Here is a 21,011-nt window from a genome sequence, read left to right on the forward strand (position 1 = left end):
CTGGACCTCGCGGACTCTCCCCGGTCTGTCCTCCTCGGTCTGGGACTGGGGCCCAGGGTCGGGGTCCTGGCCCTCAGTGTACCGACCGCTCAGCCCGGAGTACCGGCAGCTCAGCCGCGGCACCGCCTCTTCCGCCCCTTCCGCCGGCCCACGTAAGTCAGCTGGCATCGCCCCGCCCCTCCGCCGCCGCCCGCCCGCCCGCGCGAGGCCGCCTCAGCCTGGCCTGGGCCTGGAGCGGCGCACGGCGCAGGTCCCTCCCCGCCATGGCCCTGGGAGGCGGCAGCACATGGCGGCAGCAGCGGCCATGAGCGCGCCCGCGGCCCGGCCCGGCCCCCCCTAGAGCCCGCCGCCCCGGCCCCGGCCAGCGCCACGGCCCCGCCGCCCCCGGCCCCGCCGCCCCGCCGCCCCGCGCCCGCCGCCGCCGCCGCCGCCATGGGCGTGCAGGGCTTCCAGGACTACATCGAGAAGCACTGCCCGAGCGCCGTGGTGCCGGTGGAGCTGCAGAAGCTGGCCCGGGGCAGCCTGGTGGGCGGCGGGCGGCAGCGGCCCCCGCACACGCCGCTGCGCCTGCTGGTGGACGCCGACAACTGCCTGCATCGCCTCTACGGCGGCTTCTACACCGACTGGGTGAGCGGCGGCCAGTGGAACCACATGCTCGGCTACCTGGCCGCGCTAGCCAAGGCCTGCTTCGGCGGCAACATCGAGCTCTTCGTCTTCTTCAACGGCGCGCTCGAGAAGGCGCGGCTGCACGAGTGGGTCAAGCGGCAGGGCAACGAGCGCCAGACGGCGCAGCAGATCGTCAGCCATGTCCAGAACAAGGGCACCCCGCCGCCCAAGGTCTGGTTCCTGCCACCCGTCTGCATGGCGCACTGCATCCGCCTGGCGCTCATCCGCTTCCACGTCAAGGTGCGGCCCGCCGGGCGGGCAGGCTGGCCGGGGTCCGCGTGGGCCTGGGGGACGGGGGCGGGGTTGGAGGCCGGGGCTGGGCTGGGGTCTGCGTGGGCGTGGGGGCCGGAGTCGTTCGAATTCAGAGTCAGGGTGGGTCGGGATCTGGAGTCCGTGGTCGGGGTTGGACTGGAGTTTGGGGTACCAGAGAAGGAGCGGGCCAGAGGTCTGGGCCTGAGTCGGGGTCTGGGGTCCGGGCTTGGGCCGGGGTTGGGGTCTGGGGTCCGAGCGGGTCGGGGTCTGGGCTCGGGGCGGGCCGGGGTCTGAAGTTGGAGCTGGGCCGGGTTCGGGGTCTGGGTCCGGGGGACCGCAGGCGCCTCTCCCCTCCCGGTCTGAACTGCTGCAAAATGGACGCGCGGCCTGGAGCCCGGCCGGCGGCTGCGAGTGCCCGGGGTCTGGGGACTTCGGCTGCTCCAGGCCGTCCGAGAACCTTAGGACCAGCGGATAGCTGCAGGCTTGGAGGGTGCAGTGCCACCATCGCTGAGACCCGGAGTATTCCTCCACTCTTTGAAGCAGGTAGATTACTAACCTGAACTTTTGAGACGCTGGTTTTCCTTTAGCAGGGCTTGAACAGCAACAGGTTTCTGGGGGGAGCAAGTGGGCTAGATGGCGACAGAAAGGGGTCTCCAGCCACTGAAGGTGGATGGAAGGTCTGCCTACTGCTGTGACCCCGGCTCAGCTGGGGGCAGTGACCTAGGCAAGGCCTGTGGAGTTAGCTTCCTCTTGAGAACGCAGGGCTGGGTCCAGGTTCCCTGGAAGATGACAGTTTTTAGAGAAATTGTCAGATTTTCGTGTGTGTTAGATTTCAAAGAATCATAAAGCTTGACATGCTGAAATTTTGTCAGTTCTGTGACTTAGAGTCTACGTGAAAAAGTCTTTGGTTCTGTGTATCTGAAGTGAAGAGAGTAGTTCAGAGTCAGGGCAAAGAGAATGTGAATCAGAGTTTCCAGGATTTATTTCTGTCTGCACAGTGAGGACTCCACCACTTTGGGCTGTGCACTCAGGTAATCAGAGCTTTGACTGTCCGGCATTCTGCTGTCCTTTTGGCAGAGGTCTCCTCCCTGAACCCAGGCCAAGGAGTGCTTGAGGACCTAGCAGCCACGGCAGAGATAACATGCAAATCAATGACCCTTGACTTGAGTTTTGATTGCTTCCTTCTTCATTGTTCTTTGTTTAAAATTTTTAGAGGGGCCGTTTTGGTTTGCTGACTTTTGCCACTCTGCCTTCCAACGTGTTTGTCATTCCTTTATTTCTGCTTGAAACTGTGCTTGTTCCCAAAGTTTGTGAAATTCAAACTTCCTGATTGCTCTTGCCTGTGCTGAGATGGTGGTGGTTAAGCCTAAAGTGATAGCGGAAGTCCCACCCCGATCCTGTTGCAATTGGTGACAGGGTTTCTAAGTCTGCGGGTCGAGGCTGCTGGAAGAGCGGCGATTGGTCTGTGAGTATGGCAGAGACCTAGCCTGCGTCCCTGGGGAAGTTCGGCTGAGAGCCAGGGACTGCTGCTGGCATTTTCTGCCCTGGAGCCTGGGCTCTCAGAGAAGTAAGACAGTGCCGACTCCCAGGTGTGATCCACCTCCAGAAGATGCCCTGAGTGTTAACAGTTTTATCTTGTTCAGAGATGGAAACTACTACTGGAAAGACAAGGAGCTTTCTAGTCAAGTGGCTTTCAAAGGAACCCCGTGAATTTTACTTAGGATTAGAGTCAGTGTTTGTACACAGTCGCTGTATCTTTTGAAAGAACTGCTAAATTCTTTTTTAATTGTAAAATTTCTTGGTATTTATCTTTGTGCCCCTGTAAATGTCTCACTTACCTGCTGGGTGCCCAGAATTTTGACCAATGTGTGAGTAAGTTAGAAAGAAACTAGATTTAAGATCATTTCTTCCACTTAGGTTTCTGCACTCAAGATATAATTGAGTCTATAATTATTTTGCTTTAGATAAACTTTTAACTTCTGATATAGAACCACAGTATAGTGTTAATTGTACAGTTTAATATAGTAATGACTGTATTCCTTGGTGGACACTTAACTGGCAGCCTCACCTTTTGGAAAATGCCTAAGAAATCTAGCTACTAAAAATTTCTCAGCAGCCAAATGAGAGGTCAGGAAGCTTTGGTATAGTGACCCAAAAAGGAAAAAAAAAAGCTTTCTGTTTCCTCCTTGAAGAATCAACTTCTCTCCCTTGTAGACTGCCCTTCTCCTTTTCAGATGTAATTCTGATAAGCTTAGTTATCTATTTCTAAACTTAGCTTGAGAAAAGGGTGCAGAGGAAAGTCTGCCAGGCAGGCGCACCATTAATAGAAGGAAGTGACACTTCACAAGGGAGAAGACAGAAAAAGCTATAAAAAACACACATAATTCTGGGGCTTCCTTCGAAAAAAGAAAACAACCCTATGTACTTCAGTAGCCCCTGAGGGCAGTATGGTTTACTCTATGAGGATGATTTTGAGCCAGAAAAATTTATGTTCAGCATTCTCTAAGGGAGTGAAGGGAGTGTACTGTTTTTTAAAAATGCCCATTAAATGGTTAAGTCAATTAAAACCATGATGGCATATCACTACATAGTTGTTAGAATGGCTAAAATAAATAATTCTGGCAATGCCAAGTGCTGGCAGGAATGCTGAGCAATTGGAATCGTCCCACATGGCTGGTGGGAATGCAAGATGGCACGCCACCCTGAAAAACAGCTCCCTTAGTTCCTTATAAAATGCATTTACCATGTGGTCCAGCAATTGTACTCCTAGGTATTTTCCTAATGAAACTATTATTCACACAAAAACTGAACTTGAATGTTCATAGCAGTTTTATTCATAATAGCCAAAACTGGAAACTATCCTTTAATAGGTGAATAGTTAAGCTATGGTACCGTGCAATACTACTTAGCAATAAAAAGGGAGAAACTACTGATACATATAACTTGGATGAGTCTTTATAGCTTCATGTTGAGTGAAAGAAGCCAGGCTCAAAAGGTATGGTTCTATTTATATGACATTCTCTGGAAGATAAGGCTGTAGTGATGGGGACCCGATGAGTGGTTGCCTGAGGGTGTGAATCTAAAGGCACAGCAGGAGGGAGCTTTTTGGGGTGATGGAACTGCTCTGTAACCTGATGGTAGTGGTGGTAGCATGTTTTAAAATCATAGAACTATACATCAAAAGTAAATAAAAGTTGGGCTTCCCTGGTGGCGCAGTGGTTGAGAGTCCGCCTGCCGATGCAGGGGACACGGGTTCGTGCCCCGGTCCGGGAAGATCCCACATGCCGCAGAGCGGCTGGGCCCGTGAGCCATGGCCGCTGAGCCTGCGTGTCCAGAGCCTGTGCTCCGCAACGGGAGATGCCACGACAGTGGCGTACCGCAAAAAAAAAAAAAAAAAAAAAAAAAAAAAAAGTAAATAAAAGTTAATTTTACTGTATGATATTTGTATTTTTTAAGGTTAAATAAAAATTGGCAAAGGAATTGATGCAAACATCTCACTATATATAATGTTGGGCATATGAGGCATTTTTCTTATAAAAATCTACCATCGTATTGGCCGTCTCCAGGGTTCTGTAAACTGGCAGAAAGTCTTAATTTCCTGTCAGCTTTGCTTAGAGAAATCTTTTTTGGCTTAGAAGAATATGTCTTTGCTAAAGTAATAATTGCATTTCTTTAACCATTAGAAGTTGGCCCACACATCAGCTAATTTTGTTCAGGTCATTAAACTGCCCGGCCTGAATTTGGCTTCTGTTAGTAACTAGGAGCATTTCCTCTTGTGTGCCTTGAGTCATCATAACCTTTGAAACGTGGTGAGGACTGATGTTGATTTAGAAATCTTGGTGGCATTACATGCCTGGAGCTTTACTAAATGTTTCTGCCTCAAGACTTGTGGCGTTGGTGTGCAGGTTTATAATGAAGTCCTTGAAATCTTATCCTGAATCGGTCCTCTGGGGTATTTACTCAGATCTTACATAAAGCAGAGCTCATGTTTTAAGTCACTGGAAGAATGTGAGGTTAGGCTGTGGCCTGAGATCTTGGGATGATGATCTCTTTCTTTGTATACTTTGTAGGGTGCCAGTCCCATGCCAGGTCATCTCTCACAGTGCTGTCTCTCGATTAGCCCTCAGTGTTCTGTTAATGTGGGAAGAAACGGGGATTGCTGATTGAGCAACGTCTGGGGCCAAGTAACCAGTAACCTCTTCAAGAGGGAAGTGGTGTGCTGAAGTCAAAGTTCAGTTTCATTGTGTAAGAATGCTGTGGGGTGTGCCTACCTGCAGTTCACTCTCAGGTCAGATCTGATAGCAAAACGCCTCTGCTGCTTTTTCCAGGCAGCACAGTTTCTGTCCAAGAGACACTGAAAACTAGCAATATACTGTTATTCTTAAAGATCTCTAATTGATCAGGGAATACTTACAATTCAGAATTGACCACATTATAACTCAAACCAGCCATACATTTAAAATACTTATTTAAAAATATTTATTTTCGTCAAGTGTACCAGTTTTGTGACTGGCTTATTTCACTTAGCCATAATGTCTTCAGGGTTCATCCATATTGTAATGTTGTGTCAGAATTTCCTTCCCTTATAAGGCTGAAAAATACTCTATCCTGTGGATGGACCACATTTAATTTATGGATTCTTGGGTTGCTTCCCCCTTTGGCTGTTGTGACTAATGAATAGTGCTGCTGTGAATATAGGTGTACAAAAATCTGTTGGGAGTCCCCGCTTTCAGTTCTTTGGGGTATGTACTCAGGAGTGGAATTGCTGGATCATTTGGTAATTCTATATTTAATTTCTCGAGGAATCACCATACTATTTTCCACAGCAGCTGCCTATGTATATTTTATATTATATATCATGTTATCAAAATAGTTTTAGTTTTTAGCATTAATGCGATCACTACACATTATTCAGCAATTTGTTTTTTTGTAAGTATGTAAAAAATCTTTTCATGTCTATACTTACAGTTCTGATTCTTTTTAATGCCTGCATAGTGTATAATTTATCTATCCCCTACAAATGGTATGCACACACAAACTTGATAGATTGAAGAGTGTGCACATTTTAAAAGCCTTACAAGACTATAGAGCCAACATTGCCAGACCTTCAGATTTTTCAAGAAAGTCAGAAATCCAGATTTTTATTTGAAATTATCCCATTTAAAAAACACCTTTAAGCCAAGGAAAATGGACTCCGGGCTAGATTCAGATCTTGAGCCACCAATTTGTGACTTCAGCACTGATACTTATCAACAATTATCGCCCATTTTTTAGGTTTAAAGTTAGACTTACCAAAGCCCATTGCCTCTTCCCTTCAACATTGCATTGTTGAAGCCTTTTTGATTATCAAAGCACTTCCATTTCCTGGAGTTACTGAAATATGACTTTCCATAAATGCCATAATTCTGTGGACCTTCTCTGTTATATACTCTTCTCATTATTCCCCATATTACCTCTTTTGAGGTTAATACTAGGCACATATTCTTTCAACATCTGACAGTTTCCAGTGCACCCTTTTACTGTTCTCAAAGACTTGAGCAGCTGGTTTTATGTACTTAGAGATTACTTCTCCCACATCTCATTCAACACACAAACTGACTATTCTCCTCTCTAATCTGACCTCAGATTACTCACCTCTAGTGACTATTGTAATTTCACTTTAGCTACCCTAGGGTTTGTTCCCTATAATTAGCAGGAAGAATGATACCACCTTTAAGACTTCAAACTGCATGTCCCACCTAGAGCTTGACTTCTACTGATATACCCTTCATTCTCCTTTCACTTTCCACAATTGTCTCTTCTCCCAGTCTGTTCTGATTTCACTTTTAGCCTTAACTGGTTTGAGCCTGATGGTCACCGATTTCAAAGTTACACTTACCACCCTGGAGTCATCTTTGGCATTTTTATCATTCAGTCCTGCCACTCCCTGCAATATGACACCTCAGTTCTAGCCCAGCAGTCTCTTACTTACACTTCTGTTCCTTATTTCTAGTACTCCCAACATGTGAACTCACCAAGTTTACCGAAAAGGTCTGGTGGGTTGTGAAACCAAATTATTGGGTGTTAATCAGCATTTAGAAAAATTCACACAGGATAAAATAGAATAAAAAGTAGAATGCAAGACATGTATTAAGGGTAAATACCATTATATTAAACTGTGTCTTACTGTGGATAGTAGTCAGAATTGCCTCTGGATCTGACCAGGCCCCCATGCCTAGTATCAACAGTGGAACTCATCTTGCACACAATGTCAGAGCAGCCTGCAGGGTCCTCAGGTGAGTCATTCTCCTGGCAACGACTGTCAACAAAACCATTAATCCAAACTCCTTATTCAGGCTTTTAGACCCTCCTGCAATCTGAATCCATTCTACCTTCCTTCAGTTTCAGAATTCTTCCATTACACTTTTAAAATGCTCCCAACCAGACTGTTCACTGTTTCCCCAAGAAATGTCCATTTCCCAACTCTACTGATGTCTCCCTCTGTCTACCCCACTTTCGCTTGCCAGAATTTTGGTTCTACCTCAAAGCCCATCTCAACAGCTTTATTGTAGCTACCTTCATATGTATCTCCCGCACTAACTCTAAGCTACTTGAGGCCAGGGACTAATTTTACTCCTCCTGTATTTCCTATGTTTAGTATAGGCGTTCAACTTTTTAATCATATATTTACTTTGTTCTATTTATATAGGCAGTTTAATTATTTTCTTTCAACACCTGGATCAATGGCCATTAAGTAAGATTTATTTTCTTACTTTAAATTTCTTATTCTCTCTTCTCTGGTTTCCAGTGATGATTCATTCTCCCTTTAGCAAACATCGAGTGCCTGCTATTGGCCAGGTGTGGAGGAGTGAATATAACAGAAAAGAATGGAATCCTTTAAGGAGTTTACTCTAGTGGAAGCGAGGGGCTCGTTTACATCATTTTCCCATGTCAACGTTTGGAACTTTCTTTAATGCCATAGGACAATCTATTTAGTCAGTGAAGAGCAGTAAGTGATTCTCAACAGGGGCTAGAGGGCTGGTGATTTTGGCAAGGCCTAGAGACATTTTTGATTGTCACAGATGAGGGCATACTGGCTGCAGGCATCTAGGGGCAGGGGTCAGGGATGCTGCTAAACATTCTACAATGCACAGGACAGCCCCACAGTAAAGAATTATCCATTCCCAAATATCACCAGTGCCAAGACTAGGAAATCCTGGTGTGAACAAGTCAAAGAATTCTAAGCTTTGCGCCTTAGTAAAGCCATATAAATGTTTGAAATAGAGATTTCTAAGTATACCAGGGAGAGAAGTAAAAAAAAAAATATAGCTTAGTTTTCTAAATAAGGTACGTACATACGCACACCTTCTCTCATATATTTCTAGACCCACGTTGCTCTTCATTTTGTTTTATACAATTAGAATTTATACAATGGAAAGAAATTAATTAAAACATACTACACATTCCAGCCTTAGTAAGAAATTGACCATAGGAATAAATACCATGTAATATGAAGAGGAGTTCCTTTTTTTTTTAAATTGGGATATAGTGGACATACAGCATTATATTAGCTTCAGCTGTACAGCATAATGATTCAATATATGTATATATTGTGAAATGATCACCACATTAAGTCTGGTTAACATCCATCACCATACATAGTTATATTTTTTTCCTTATGAGAATTTTTAAGCTCTCAGCAACTTTCAAATATACAGTACAGTGTTAACTACACTGTCCGTGCTGTACATTACATCCACATGACTTATTTATTTTATACAAATGACCCTTGAAGAACACATGTTTGAGCAGTGTGGGTCCACTTACATGTGGATTTTTTTTCAATAGTAAATATTACAGTCTGTGGTTGGTTGAGTCCATGAATGCAGAACCGTGGATGGAGGACTAACTATAAAGTTATACACAGATTTTTGACTACGTGGAGGGTTGGTTTGCCTAAACACCTCCCTCCCCATTGTTCAGGGGTCAACTGTAACTGGAAGTTTGTACATTTAGACTTCCTTCACCCATTTTCTCCACCCCCACCCTAAAGAAGCAATACTTTAGAATTTGAAAAATTAGATTTATTTTCCAATGGATTTATAGACAATGTTTTATAAATAGAACAATTAGATGTAAGTGAATCAGAGTTCAGATAGAAGTATTCTAAAATTCTCCAAATGTCTCTATATAGCTGGAATTGTTTATTTTTTACTTATGTTTATGTTTTCTCTAGCAAATAAGTCCTATGATGGATGACCACCTCTTAGAACATTATGTTATCCATCTCTTAGAACATTGGCATGTAGTAGGTGTTCAAAATATATTTGAGAAATGGACAAATAAATCAATTCCAGACTCTCCAGTTAGTCACCTTGTGCAAGGCAGTGATGGCAGAAAGATGGTAGAAAGTTTGTGTTCAAACCCAGAGTCTAGTCAATTCCACAGATAAGTAGTCTCTGCTTGGCCACCTGGCACAGAGGCTTTATCTTTGAGTAAGCCCTTTATGCTTCTTAATTTAGGAGCTGTGTTGAAGACATCAAAGGGGTGACTGCTTAGGGAAATTGGCTTCATTTAGCCATCTTTTTTTTCTCCCTTGTTACACCTGGCTCTATCAAACATTGTTTCTAGGCATTTTAGGGCCAGTATAGAGTTGAACTCGGCACACTGATTTATCTGCAAAGGTGATGGTAAATCTACAGTAATTAAGGATCTGTGATCTAGAAATGTGATTCTTTTGTACCCCGGTTAACTTGGTATTTCCCGCTTGTCTCTAGAATAAATTTATTTCTTTGGAAAAACTGAAACTACCCTGTTGGTATTTTGCCAATTAGTGTAGGAAAATATACTGGAAGGAGTATTACTGGAGGGTTGAGTTTTCATAGGTCTGGAGTGTATTGTTCATCTTCATGAGCAGGAGTGCCAGCCTGTCCAGACTGGGAGGGCCTCCCTGGACTGCTTGGATGAGCACAGGCACCATGGTTTTTCAATCTCTTGTACCTATGTGAGCCCTTAAATATTTCAATAAAGAGTTTGCACGTGTCACCATTTTGAAATAAATTGCATCAATCTGAGATTCATTTTTCTAAATTCCAAAAGTTAAATTTTGATGTATTTTGGAATTGGATTTTTATTTATTTATTTATTTTTTAAATTTATTTTTATTTTTTGCCGTATGCGGACCTCTCACTGTTGTGGCCTCTCCCGTTGTGGAGCACAGGCTCCGGACATGCAGGCTCAGCGGCCTATGGCTCACAAGCCCAGCCGCTCCGCGGCATGTGGGATCTTCCCAGACCGGGGCGTGAACCCGCGTCCCCCTGCATCGGCAGGCGGACTCCCAACCACTGCGCCACCAGGGAAGCCCGGAACTGGATTTTTAAAAAGAATACTATTGCTTGGAGTTAGCTGAATCATTAGGAGATTAATATAGTAGGGTGAATAGACACTGAATACAAATAATGTTGGTGTTTCAACACTCTTTTTTTAAAATTTTTATTGGAGTATGGTTGCTTTACAATGTTGTGTTAGCCTTCACTGCACAACAAAATGAATCAGCCAAACACATACAGATATCCCCTCCCTTTTGGACTTCCCTCCCATATAGGTTACCACTGTGCACTAGGTGAGTTCCCTGTGCTATATAGCATGTTCCTATCAGTTGTCCATTTTATCCATAGTATCAATAATGTATGTGTCAGTCCCAGTCTCCCAATTCCTCCCACCCCACCCCTTCCCCACTTGGTTCAACATTCCTTTTTTTTTTTTTTTTTTTTTGCGGTACGCGGGCCTCTCACTGTTGTGGCCTCTCCCGTTGCAGAGCACAGGCTCCGGACACGCAGGCTCAGCGGCCGTGGCTCACAGGCCGAGCCGCTCCACGGCATATGGGATCTTCCCGGACCGGGGCACGAACCCGTGTCCCCTGCATTGGTAGGTGGACTCTCCACCACTGCGCCACCAGGGAAGCCCTCAACATTCCTTTTATTATTTTACTTTTTTTATTTTAAAAATGTATGAAGTTTAACTTGCATTTCTTTTAGGACATTCACTCTCTTATTTAATTTTTTAACAGAGAAAGAAAACAGTTTTATTATTGAATAAGCATTGAAACAGATTGCAGTTGCATCACAGGCAACCTGCTAAAGAGATTGCAAAGAAGAAATCTCACCCTTTTATGTAGGCTGGCAGATATAATACATTACATATATGCTAATGTCATTATCCAAAGGAAAAATAAAACTTCTGTTTTGACAAGGAGGAAGTTATATCTTGGAGCTAAGTGCCTAGGATTTCTGAGAAAACAGGGAGACGGGGTGCCACCCTCTTATTATTATAATTTTTATCTTTATTTTTTTAATTGTAATAAACTATAACAAAAGTTTTACTATTTTAGCCATTTCTTATTTTTATTTTTTTATTAAGTTATTTTATTTTTGGCTGCGTTGGGTCTTCATTGCTGCGCGTGGGCTTTCTCTAGTTGCGGCGAGCGGGGGCTGCTCTTCGTTGCATTGCGCGGGCTTCTCACTGTGGTGGCTTCTCTTGTTGCAGAGCACGGGGTCTAGGTGTGCAGGCTTCAGTAGTTGGGGTGGGCAGGCATAGCAGTTGTGGCTTGCGGGCTCTAGAGCACAAGCTCCGTAGTTGTGGTGCAGGGGCTTAGTTGCTCCGCAGCTAAGCATGTGGGATCTTCCCAGACCAGGGCTCGAACCCGTGTCCCCTGCATTGGCAGGCAGATTCTTGACCACTGCGCCACCAGGGAAGCCCGCCCATTTTAACCATTTTTAAGTGGAATTAAGTTCAGTGGAATTAAGTACGATCTTCCCTCAGGTATATGCAGGGGACTGATCCCACGAGCCCCCTCAGATACCAAAATCCAAGGATGCTCAAGTCCCTGATGTAAAGTGGCGTAATACAGTGAGTACAGTCGACCCTCCATATCAGCGGATGCGAAACCACATTCACACTGCTATGCAGCCATCACTACCATCAATCTCCAGAAATTTCTCCTCTTCCCAAAGTGAAACTGTCTTCACTGAGCACTAACTCCCCATTCCTCTCTGCCAGCCTGTGGCAGCCACCATTTTACTTTCTTGTCTCTATGAATCTGACTACTTAAGGCACCTCATATGAATGGAATCACACAGAATTTATCTTTTTGTAACTGGTTTATTTCACTGAGCATAATGTCCTCGAGGTTCATCCGTGTTGTAGCATGTATCAGAATTTCCTTCCTTTTCGAGGTTGCATAATAATTTCTTGTATGGATAGACCACATTTTGCTTATCTGTTCTTCTGTCAGTGGACTCTTGGGTTGCTTCTACCTTTTGGCTATCGTGAATAATATTGCTATGAAAATGGGGGTGCAAATATCTGTTTGAATCCTTGCGTTCAGTTCTTTTGAGTATATGCCCAGAAGTGGAATTGCAGGATCATATGGTGATTTTATATTTTGAGAACTGTTATACCATTTTCCACAGCAACTACACCATTTTACATTCCCACCAGCAATGTGTGAGGGTTCCAGTTTTTCCACATCCTCGCCAACACTTGCTTATTTCTGTTTTTTTTTTTTAGTAGCCATCTTAATTGGTGTGAAATGGTATCTCGTGGTTTTGATTTACATTTCCCTATGATTAATGAAGTTGAGAATCTTTTCATGTGCCACTCCTTTATTTTAAAAGAAATTGTTTTTCCTTGCTTTTAAGACCACTGCAACCAATTCTTATAGAATAACCAAGAGCTATATAAGGTAAGACGTTTATTCAGCCATGATTACAGATTTCCTGAGGAGGAGAGATGTACTTTTAGAGACATTGCTAATGTATGTCATGACACTAAAATTGCTCTTTTAAAGTAAACAACAACAATAAAAATCTTCTACCAAGTTAGCATTGACTTTCATGTTCTGACTTGCATGTTCTCACTCTTCAGCTCGACTTGAGTAGAGAGTAAGCAGCCTGAGTAAGTTTTACCCACCTCTTACATAGTGTCTAGAATTCTGCTGGATAAAGGTCAGAGCCTGATTTTTTTTTTTTTTTTTAACAAAACAATTTAGGTTGACTTATCCTCTTACGTTCAGGTTAACTTATATCTTTTAAGGCTGGTAGCTGGTTGGAGGACATGTCACGTTATTCCCTGAGCCTCTGTAAAATTATTCTAAAGAAAAACCACATATGATATTTTTTTCTGTGTGTCAGAAAATCCCTTTATGACAACTCATAGTGTTTCAGGTCCTGCATGAAAAGTATGAAGAAGGAGATCCTTTCTCACATAGCTTACTTAAAAATAAATAGTATCTGGCATTTATCAAGTGCTTATTATTTATGAATGATTCTGAGCTGTTTACATGTAATAACTCATTTAATCATCACAGCTACCCTGTGAGGTAGGAGAGTACTATTATTTTTGCAGATGAAGAAATGGAAGTACAGAAAGTATTAGTGTAGGCAGTAGAGTTCACCTGGTGCCAGAGACACAAAACCTCACTGTACAAGTGCTTCTTCACTGGAGATTAGGAGTAAGTAACGGTGTTACATTTTCATTCTTATAGGACTTTCCCCATAGCTGCTTTCAGCATTAATAAATAATTACATTCACAAAGTAAGCTTGAGAATTTTTTAGTCATTATTCTTTGTAAAAAATACTGAATTTTGATGTATCTGCCTTTTTAATGATGAAACTTAAAACTATTGAGATAAAAAGATTTACCTAGGATTCTGTGGCAAATATATAGTTACATAAAATTATCCCTAGCTAAATACAAAATACTTCGTTGGGACCAAAAATGGGGCGTTTTGCCAGCTACTGAAGATCTTCAACACTGATTGCATACACCATGTTTCTTGGTGACGGATGGGTGGAGAGGTGAGGCGAGGTGTTTGGTGGTTCCCAGCCTGGTTGTGGCTACCAAAGCATGTATCAAGTGGGCTTCCCTGGTGGCGCAGTGGTTAAGAATCTGCCTGCGAATGCAAGGGACACAGGTTCGAGCCCTGGCCTGGGAAGATCCCACATGCTGCGGAGCAACTAAGCCCGTGCACCACAACTACTGAGCCTGAGCTCTAGAGCCTGCAAACCACAACTACTGAGCCCACGTGCCACAACTACTGAAGCCTGCGTGCCTAGAGCCCGTGCTCCGCAAAAAGAGAAGCCATAGCAATGAGAAGCCCGCGCACCGCCACAAAGAGTAACCCCTGCTCACCGCAACTAGAGAAAGCCCGCACACAGCAACGAAGACCCAACACAGCCAAAAATAAAAAATAAAATAAATAAATTTATATATTAAAAAAAATAGTAAACATTGAATGCTTTGTGCAATGTACACAGGAGCTCTACGGTTTCACTCCCTTGATCTGAAGTTGCATTTTGATGCAGTGGTGATGGCAGTCATGGCAAAAATCAGTCAAGGCCTAGTGCCCTTAAGGTGGTAGGTGGTCTTTGGTTACTAGCCTGGGGTTTTCTGTGAGGAGGCTATGCATAATTCCAAGTCTGGCTCACTCTCATAGGAGGCCTTAACCCTTTCTTTATCACCTGTGAGTAGGTAGGTCTCGGCTTAATTTTTTAGCTTGCTTTATACTCTTTGGGAATTCAAATTGAAATAATCTTCCCAACATTGTATTTCGTAGTTTTTACTCATTTTTAAAATAAGAATTAAGAACTAGACATACCATTTTCATTAAGCATAATGTGCCCAGTCTGAGCCAGGAGCCGGAAGGCCAGGGAATTGGAGAGACAGAACACGGGGAATAGGGTGAATAGAAGAGATGGGAAACAGGAGTGAAAGGCATTCAGACCAGAAGAAAGACACAGTGAAGGGAGAAAGAACAGCCATACCCTGTTAGACCCCGATTCCTAGAAGCTTAACCTCTGGAATTTAATTTTTTTTAAAAATTAAATAACTACCTCTCAGGTTCTATTGTGATGCAATCCAGGCGTTTCCCTGTCCCCACCCAAACCTTGCATCGAGTCTCCTCTGCACTGCATCCAATTCTCTGCCCCTGACTCTACCAGGCTCTTTGACATAAGTCTTGAGGAATTGTTCAGTGGGCCTCTTACAAGTATTCTTGGTTGTTGGACTTTATTCTTTCATTCATAGGTTTATGCTGCCTGTGGTGGGCTTTCCTACTTCCCTTAGTTGGACTGTCTGGGGAGAGTTGTGTTTTCACATGATAGACTCTCGGAGACTTTGCCTGTCAGGCCTTTCAGTGCTTTGTTCACATGATGAAATAGCTTAAAACAGTCTCTCAGTTAGTGTCTTGTAGACCAGGGGTCCCCCACCCCTGGGCTACGGACTGGTACTGGTCCATGGCCTGTTAGGAACCAGGCCGCACAGCAGGAGGTGAGCAGCGAATGAGTGAGAAGCTTCCTCTATATTTACAACTGCTTTCCATGGCTCGCATTGCTGCCTGAGCTCCGCCTCCTGTCAGATCACCTGCGGCATTAGATTCTTACAGGAGTGCGAACCCTACTGTGAACTGCACCTGTGAGGGATGTAGGTTGTGCACTCCTTATGAGAATCTAAAGCCTGACGATCTGAGGTGGAGCTGAGGCGGTGGTGCCAGCACTGGGGAGCGGCTGCAAATACAGATTATCATTAGCAGAGAGGTTTGACTGCACAGAGACCATAATAAATCAGTTGCTCGCAGACTCATCAAAACTCTTTATCAGTGAGTGGCAAGTGAAAGGAAGCCCAGGGCTCCCACTGATTCCGCATTATGGTGAGTTGTATAATTATTTCATTATATATTACAATGTAATAATAATAGAAATCAAGTGCACAATAAATGTAATGCACTTAAATCATCCCAAAACCATTCCTTCCCTGCCACCGCCTCCAATCTGTCTTCCAAGAAACCGGTCCCTGGTGCCAAAAAGGTTGGGGACCGCTGTCGTAGACTATTGTGTTTTGTTTTCTTTTTCTTTTTAAAATAAACTTCTTACTTGGGAATAATTTGGGGTTTATAGAAAAGTTGCAAAAATGGTACAGAGAGTTCCTGAATATCCTTCACTCAGCTTTCATGCGTCTTAGCATCCTATGAGCTAGTACAACTGTTAAAACTAAGAAATTAGCATTGGTACAGTACCATTAACTGCATTATGTATTTCATTCAGAGTTCTTCCATTTTCTACCTGTATCCTTTTTGGATTCCCTGTTGCCTTTATGCGTCTTGTCTACTTACTGATCTGTGATCTGGGACAGCTTCTCAGCCTCTGCTTGTCTCTGTGGTGACCTTGACACTTTTGGAGAACTGATAGGCATTTTGTAGGTTGGCCTCCAATTTGGGCTGTCTGATATTTTCTTCTGATTTGGGGAGAATGCTCCAGAGGTGCAGTGCCCTCCTTCCGTATATCTACTGGGCATCTGCTCAGTGTCATGCCTTTTAGTGGAGAATGGTATTTAGAAACCAGGTTGGGGTAGAGATGTTCTTTCTCCTGGGGTGTTGCTGCTTCTAGGTTCTCTGCTGACACCTGGGAGATGTATGTGTGTGTTTCTAGACTAATCCACGTGCACACACTTACCTCTAATGATTTCTGTGCCTGTCTGTCTGTGTTGTCATCTACTTGTGGGTTCTTACGGACATCTCCATGGCTAACCCAACACTACAGGGTCATGCTAGCCTCCTCCCTTTGCACATTTGTAAGCCCGTTCTCTGATAGGGAGACACTGAGGTCATCTACCATCCATTTACCCCAACCTTAACACATGTGAAAGTGATTTCAGAGTTGTTCATTGGCACCCCTGTGACAGACAGTTTATAATACAATTCGATACATTTGTCAGTTTGCATTCTGGCCTAGCATCCCTGACTGCTGGCTGATTTTTTTTTAAGTTGTGTATATTAAAGTTTATTCTTTGTATGATATGTACAATGATGTGAGCTTGTACAAATGCATAGAGTCATGTATCCATCACACAGACTCTTTCATTTAGGTGTTTTGTGGGGGTTTTATTTCCCTAATTGAGTAACTGCTACACCACACTTCCATTGTTCACTTGTTGGAAAGGACTGCATCTCTGTTACCTTGTGGTTTTTATTTATTATTATTATTTTTTTTTTTTTTTTGCGGTACGTGGGCCTCTCACCGCTGTGGCCTCTCCCGCTGCGGAGCACAGGCTCCGGACGCGCAGGCTCAGCGGCCATGGCTCACAGGCCCAGCCGCTCTGCGGCATGTGGGATCCTCCCGGACTGGGGCACGAACCCGTGTCCCCTGCATCGGCAGGTGGACTCCCAACCACTGCACCACCAGGGAAGCCCTACTTTGTGGTTTTTAATGCCATGTAGCCTTCCTCAGATAAAGGCAAAATGGATTTTAACCAGTGAGGCAGAATACTAGAATTTCAGAAGTTGAAAGAATCTTAAAGATTCATTAATTTTACATTCCTAGCTAGGCAGGTTGGACATCAAGCCAGAAGTGGAACCTGGACATTTTGGTTCTCCTTGCCATCCATGTCACTCAGGGTACCTGAGATAGGAAAGATGAGCACGACAAGGGGCACAGATTGCTCCACCTTGCTTTATTATTATCATTATTTTTTATTGAAGTATAGTTGATTGAACTAACACAATGTGTTAGTTTCTGGTGTACAGCAAAGTGATTCAGTTATACACCTTGCTTTAGATTTGAAGTCTGTGCTTACTTAAGGGCAGGGTTCCTTTATCTTTTGTTTTAGGAGATTAATTCTAGCAGACAACTATTTGTTTAATGTTAGGTGTGCTTTGGGGGAGGATTAAGATATCGTTAACATTTGCAAATTAGTCTTGTAGTGAATTATTAATAGTTCATTCACTGTGCTTATTAATGCCAGGCTGAAACCAAGTGTTCTGAATGAACGAGGAATTGTGTTTGGGGAAGGGTCAGTGGAAGGAGGTGACTGTGGAAAGCGCTACATTCCACTCCCCAGAGACAGATGAAACTGCTCTGTAAGGCTCTACTGGCTGTTGGTTTCTACTGTTTAGAGTTTATAGTAATCTTTATAGATAATTTAAAGACTGTTTGGGGCCCCTGAACTGGGACCCCCAGAGTTTTTCATTTCATAGTCTTTACTGGGTGCCAGGCACCAAGCTAGACCCTTGATATGTAGATGAGCAAATTGCGTGCCTTTTCTGGCAGGAGATGGATGTGAAAGGAGGAGTATTTGCCCCCAGTGCGGTGGCATAGAGGTGGCCAGTGTGGGCGTGGTGTATATGAGGGCTGTTTCAACTTTTTATTAGACTTTTTTCCTTTAAAAAAGTTTTTTTCTACCATAATTCAAAAAGTGTCATGTACCACAATGTTCATTGCAGCTCTATTTACAATAGCCAGGACATGGAAGCAACCTAAGTGTCCATCGACAGATGAATGGATAAAGAAGATGTGGCACATATATACAATGGAATATTACTCAGCCATAAAAAGAAATGAAATTGAGTTATTTGTAGTGAGGTGGATGGACCTAGAGACTGTCATACAGAGTGAAGTAAGTCAGAAAGAGAAAAGCAAATACCGTATGCTGACACATATCTATGGAATCTAAATTAAAAAAATGGTTCTGAAGAACCTAGTGACAGGACAGGAATAAAGATGCAGAAGTAGAGAATGGACGAGGACACGGGGAGGGGGAAGGGTAAGCTGGGACAAAGTGAGAGAGTGGCATGGACATATATACACTACTAAATGTAAAATAGATAGCTAGTGGGAAGCAGCCGCATAGCACAGGGAGATCAGCTCAGTGCTTTGTGACCGACTGGAGGGGTGGGATAGGGAGGGTGGGAGGGAGGGAGACGCAAGAGGGAGGGGATATGGGGATATATGTATATGTATAGCTGATTCACTTTGTTATAAAGCAGAAACTAACACACCATTGTAAAGCACTCCAATAAAGATGTTAAAAAAATAACAAAATAAAATAAAGTGTTTTTTTCTTTCTTTTTTTTTTTTTTTAAGCATAATTGTGCCACCCTGCACAACTGTGTTAATTTTTGCTTACTCCCTTTCAGTCTTTTTCCACAGGTGCAGTTTTATGTGGTTGTATGTAGCGGATATCGTATTCTGAAATGGTTTTGTTTAATATTTTGTTCTAAGCTTTTCTCAAGTTTCTCCACAACATTGTGTAGTTGCTGTGTTTACCCAGCTCCTTAATGTTAGCTTATTTTTCCCACAGAAGGCCACCCTCACCCTTTTTATGCTCCCAACGTTTTTTGTCAGATAACGTTGGTTTCTTAGGCTCTATTTCCTGGCGTAAGATTGCTCCAGAGTCAAAGAGTATGAGTGTTTACAGCTCTGGAAATATATTGTCTGTTGTTCTTCAATGCTAACAGCCTTCCTTGAAAACCTGCCAGATGACATCTGTCCCTGCCTGTTCCGACTCCATCACCTACTGCTTTCCCCTGGGTCTCTGGGATGAGGATGCAGACACCACACTCAGCTCTGAGTCAGTATACCTGCTGTTCCCCTGCTTGAACACCCCACTGAGTGACCACACAGGGCTGCCTCCTTCCTTCCCCTCCAAGGGTTATTGTGAGGGTAATGAGGTAATGTGTTGTGAGGCATGCAGAGAGTGGGTGCTCAGGGAGGAGGAGTCTCTGGACCGCTCTTGTCCTGGAGCCGGGCGGAGCTAGGTTCTGAACTGCTGGCAGCCTCAGTTTCCTGGAAGAACAGGTTAACAGACTCTCTTGCAAAATATAGCTTGTACAGTACTCAGCTCATACATTTAATTTTGCCCCGTCTCCTCTACAGGCTATCTGGCTCTATGAAGCAAGCAGCCATGCTGCGTTTTCTAGAACTCCTCTGAGGGGACTTGAGCAAGGGGGTGGTAACTCACAATCTCCCTTCATTTCAGGGCCTCTTAGGAAGATTGTGCAGACTTAATATGAAAGATGTCTGGAAAACAGGAATTGCTGGTGATTTTTAAATGCCTTAAGACATTGCTGTAAATATTAAGTTTTATGTAATAAAGTGATTTGAGGTAGAGAGCATGGACTTGGAGATTATCATTTCTAGATGAAGCTGGGCTAATTAAAAAAAATTTTAACTGTACTTTTCTATTTTAGTGAAAGTACTCTATTTTTAGATTGAGATAAAACAGCATCATCCTATTCTAAGACAGAACAGTAATTGATTAATTGTATGTTATTGTTTTTTTTGTAAAGCAAAATATTTTTATCAAAATACTTATTAAGAGAATGCAAAAAATCATTTTTCCTTTAAATATGCGTCTTTAAAAGGACTGCTTTGCCGCTGAGATTTCATTATAACTAACTTTTTAACAAAATTTGGTGAAAGTCAGTGAGAAATGAGAGTAAGTCTACAATGATGTCCATCTAGTAGGTGACCATTGAACACTTGAACTTAATTTTTAATGTATTTTAAATTTTAATTCAATATAGCCACAAATCGGGCAGTGTAGTTCTAGAAATTTATGTTTAAGGGCACTTGTTTTTTACCTTTAGGGCTCTATGGAGAGTTAATTTTCCACAGCTGAATCACCCAATTAAGTTTAAAATTATGTTTTCTAAAATACCTTTATCCATTGTAGGGGGAAAAAAAAAACCTGCCAAATTTTAGTTGGTTAAATGAGTGTGGGTAACAGCAGGAGAGGAATTGTCTTTAACTTTATATATATAATTTTAAGAAAATGTTTTTCAATGCCCTTTGGTATGTTTTTTGGAATAGAGAAATTCCAGGGGCTTTTTGCTTTTCTGTGGGCATTGCTTCTCTGCCCTCTTTAGTATGTGACGGACACCTGAGATAGATGGGGTTGACCTGTCACAATGGGAGAGCCAGTAGAAGTAAAGAAGCTTCAGCTTGTAGTTTTCATCACTAAAAAGGCAGTAAATTTAGACCTAGCCTTCACAGTTGTCCTGAACCTGGTGCCATACCACCAGGCCTGGTCCTTTGCACAGAATAAACACGTGACAATTATTTGGGGGTAAACATGTTCATTCTTATTATTACCCATATGCTGAATGCTTCAGGGTCTATAGTAACTAGTAGGTAGGTGATGGATAATCCTTGGCTTTTTTGTTTTCTTTTTAATCCTTCTGGTTATTTCACCTATTTGCTTTGATTTACTTTGAAGAAACTATTTTGTTTTCACTGAGAGTGGCTGGCTTCTCTCTGTCTCCGTCCTTTACACTTGTTTA

The 21,011-nt window shown here is 43.2% G+C and overlaps 1 protein-coding gene across 2 annotated transcripts in view; it reads left to right on the plus strand.

The window, feature by feature from the left end:
• The first annotated feature begins 394 nt into the window (after nt 1-394).
• The window catches only part of FAM120A (family with sequence similarity 120 member A), a 105,881-nt gene continuing 85,264 nt past the window's right edge, over nt 395-21,011 (plus strand). The window contains exon 1 of one of the 2 annotated variants that reach the window (XM_082606629.1): nt 395-906. In XM_082606629.1, the coding sequence (XP_082462755.1) occupies nt 433-906 (474 nt within the window). In that variant the 5' untranslated portion in view covers nt 395-432. The remainder of the gene's footprint in view (nt 907-21,011) is intronic. The other variant, XM_082606628.1, reaches the window with a different exon arrangement.

This window comes from Mesoplodon mirus, assembly GCF_964341445.2.
Source record: "Mesoplodon mirus genome assembly, chromosome: 1".
Taxonomy (NCBI): Eukaryota; Metazoa; Chordata; class Mammalia; order Artiodactyla; family Ziphiidae; genus Mesoplodon; species Mesoplodon mirus.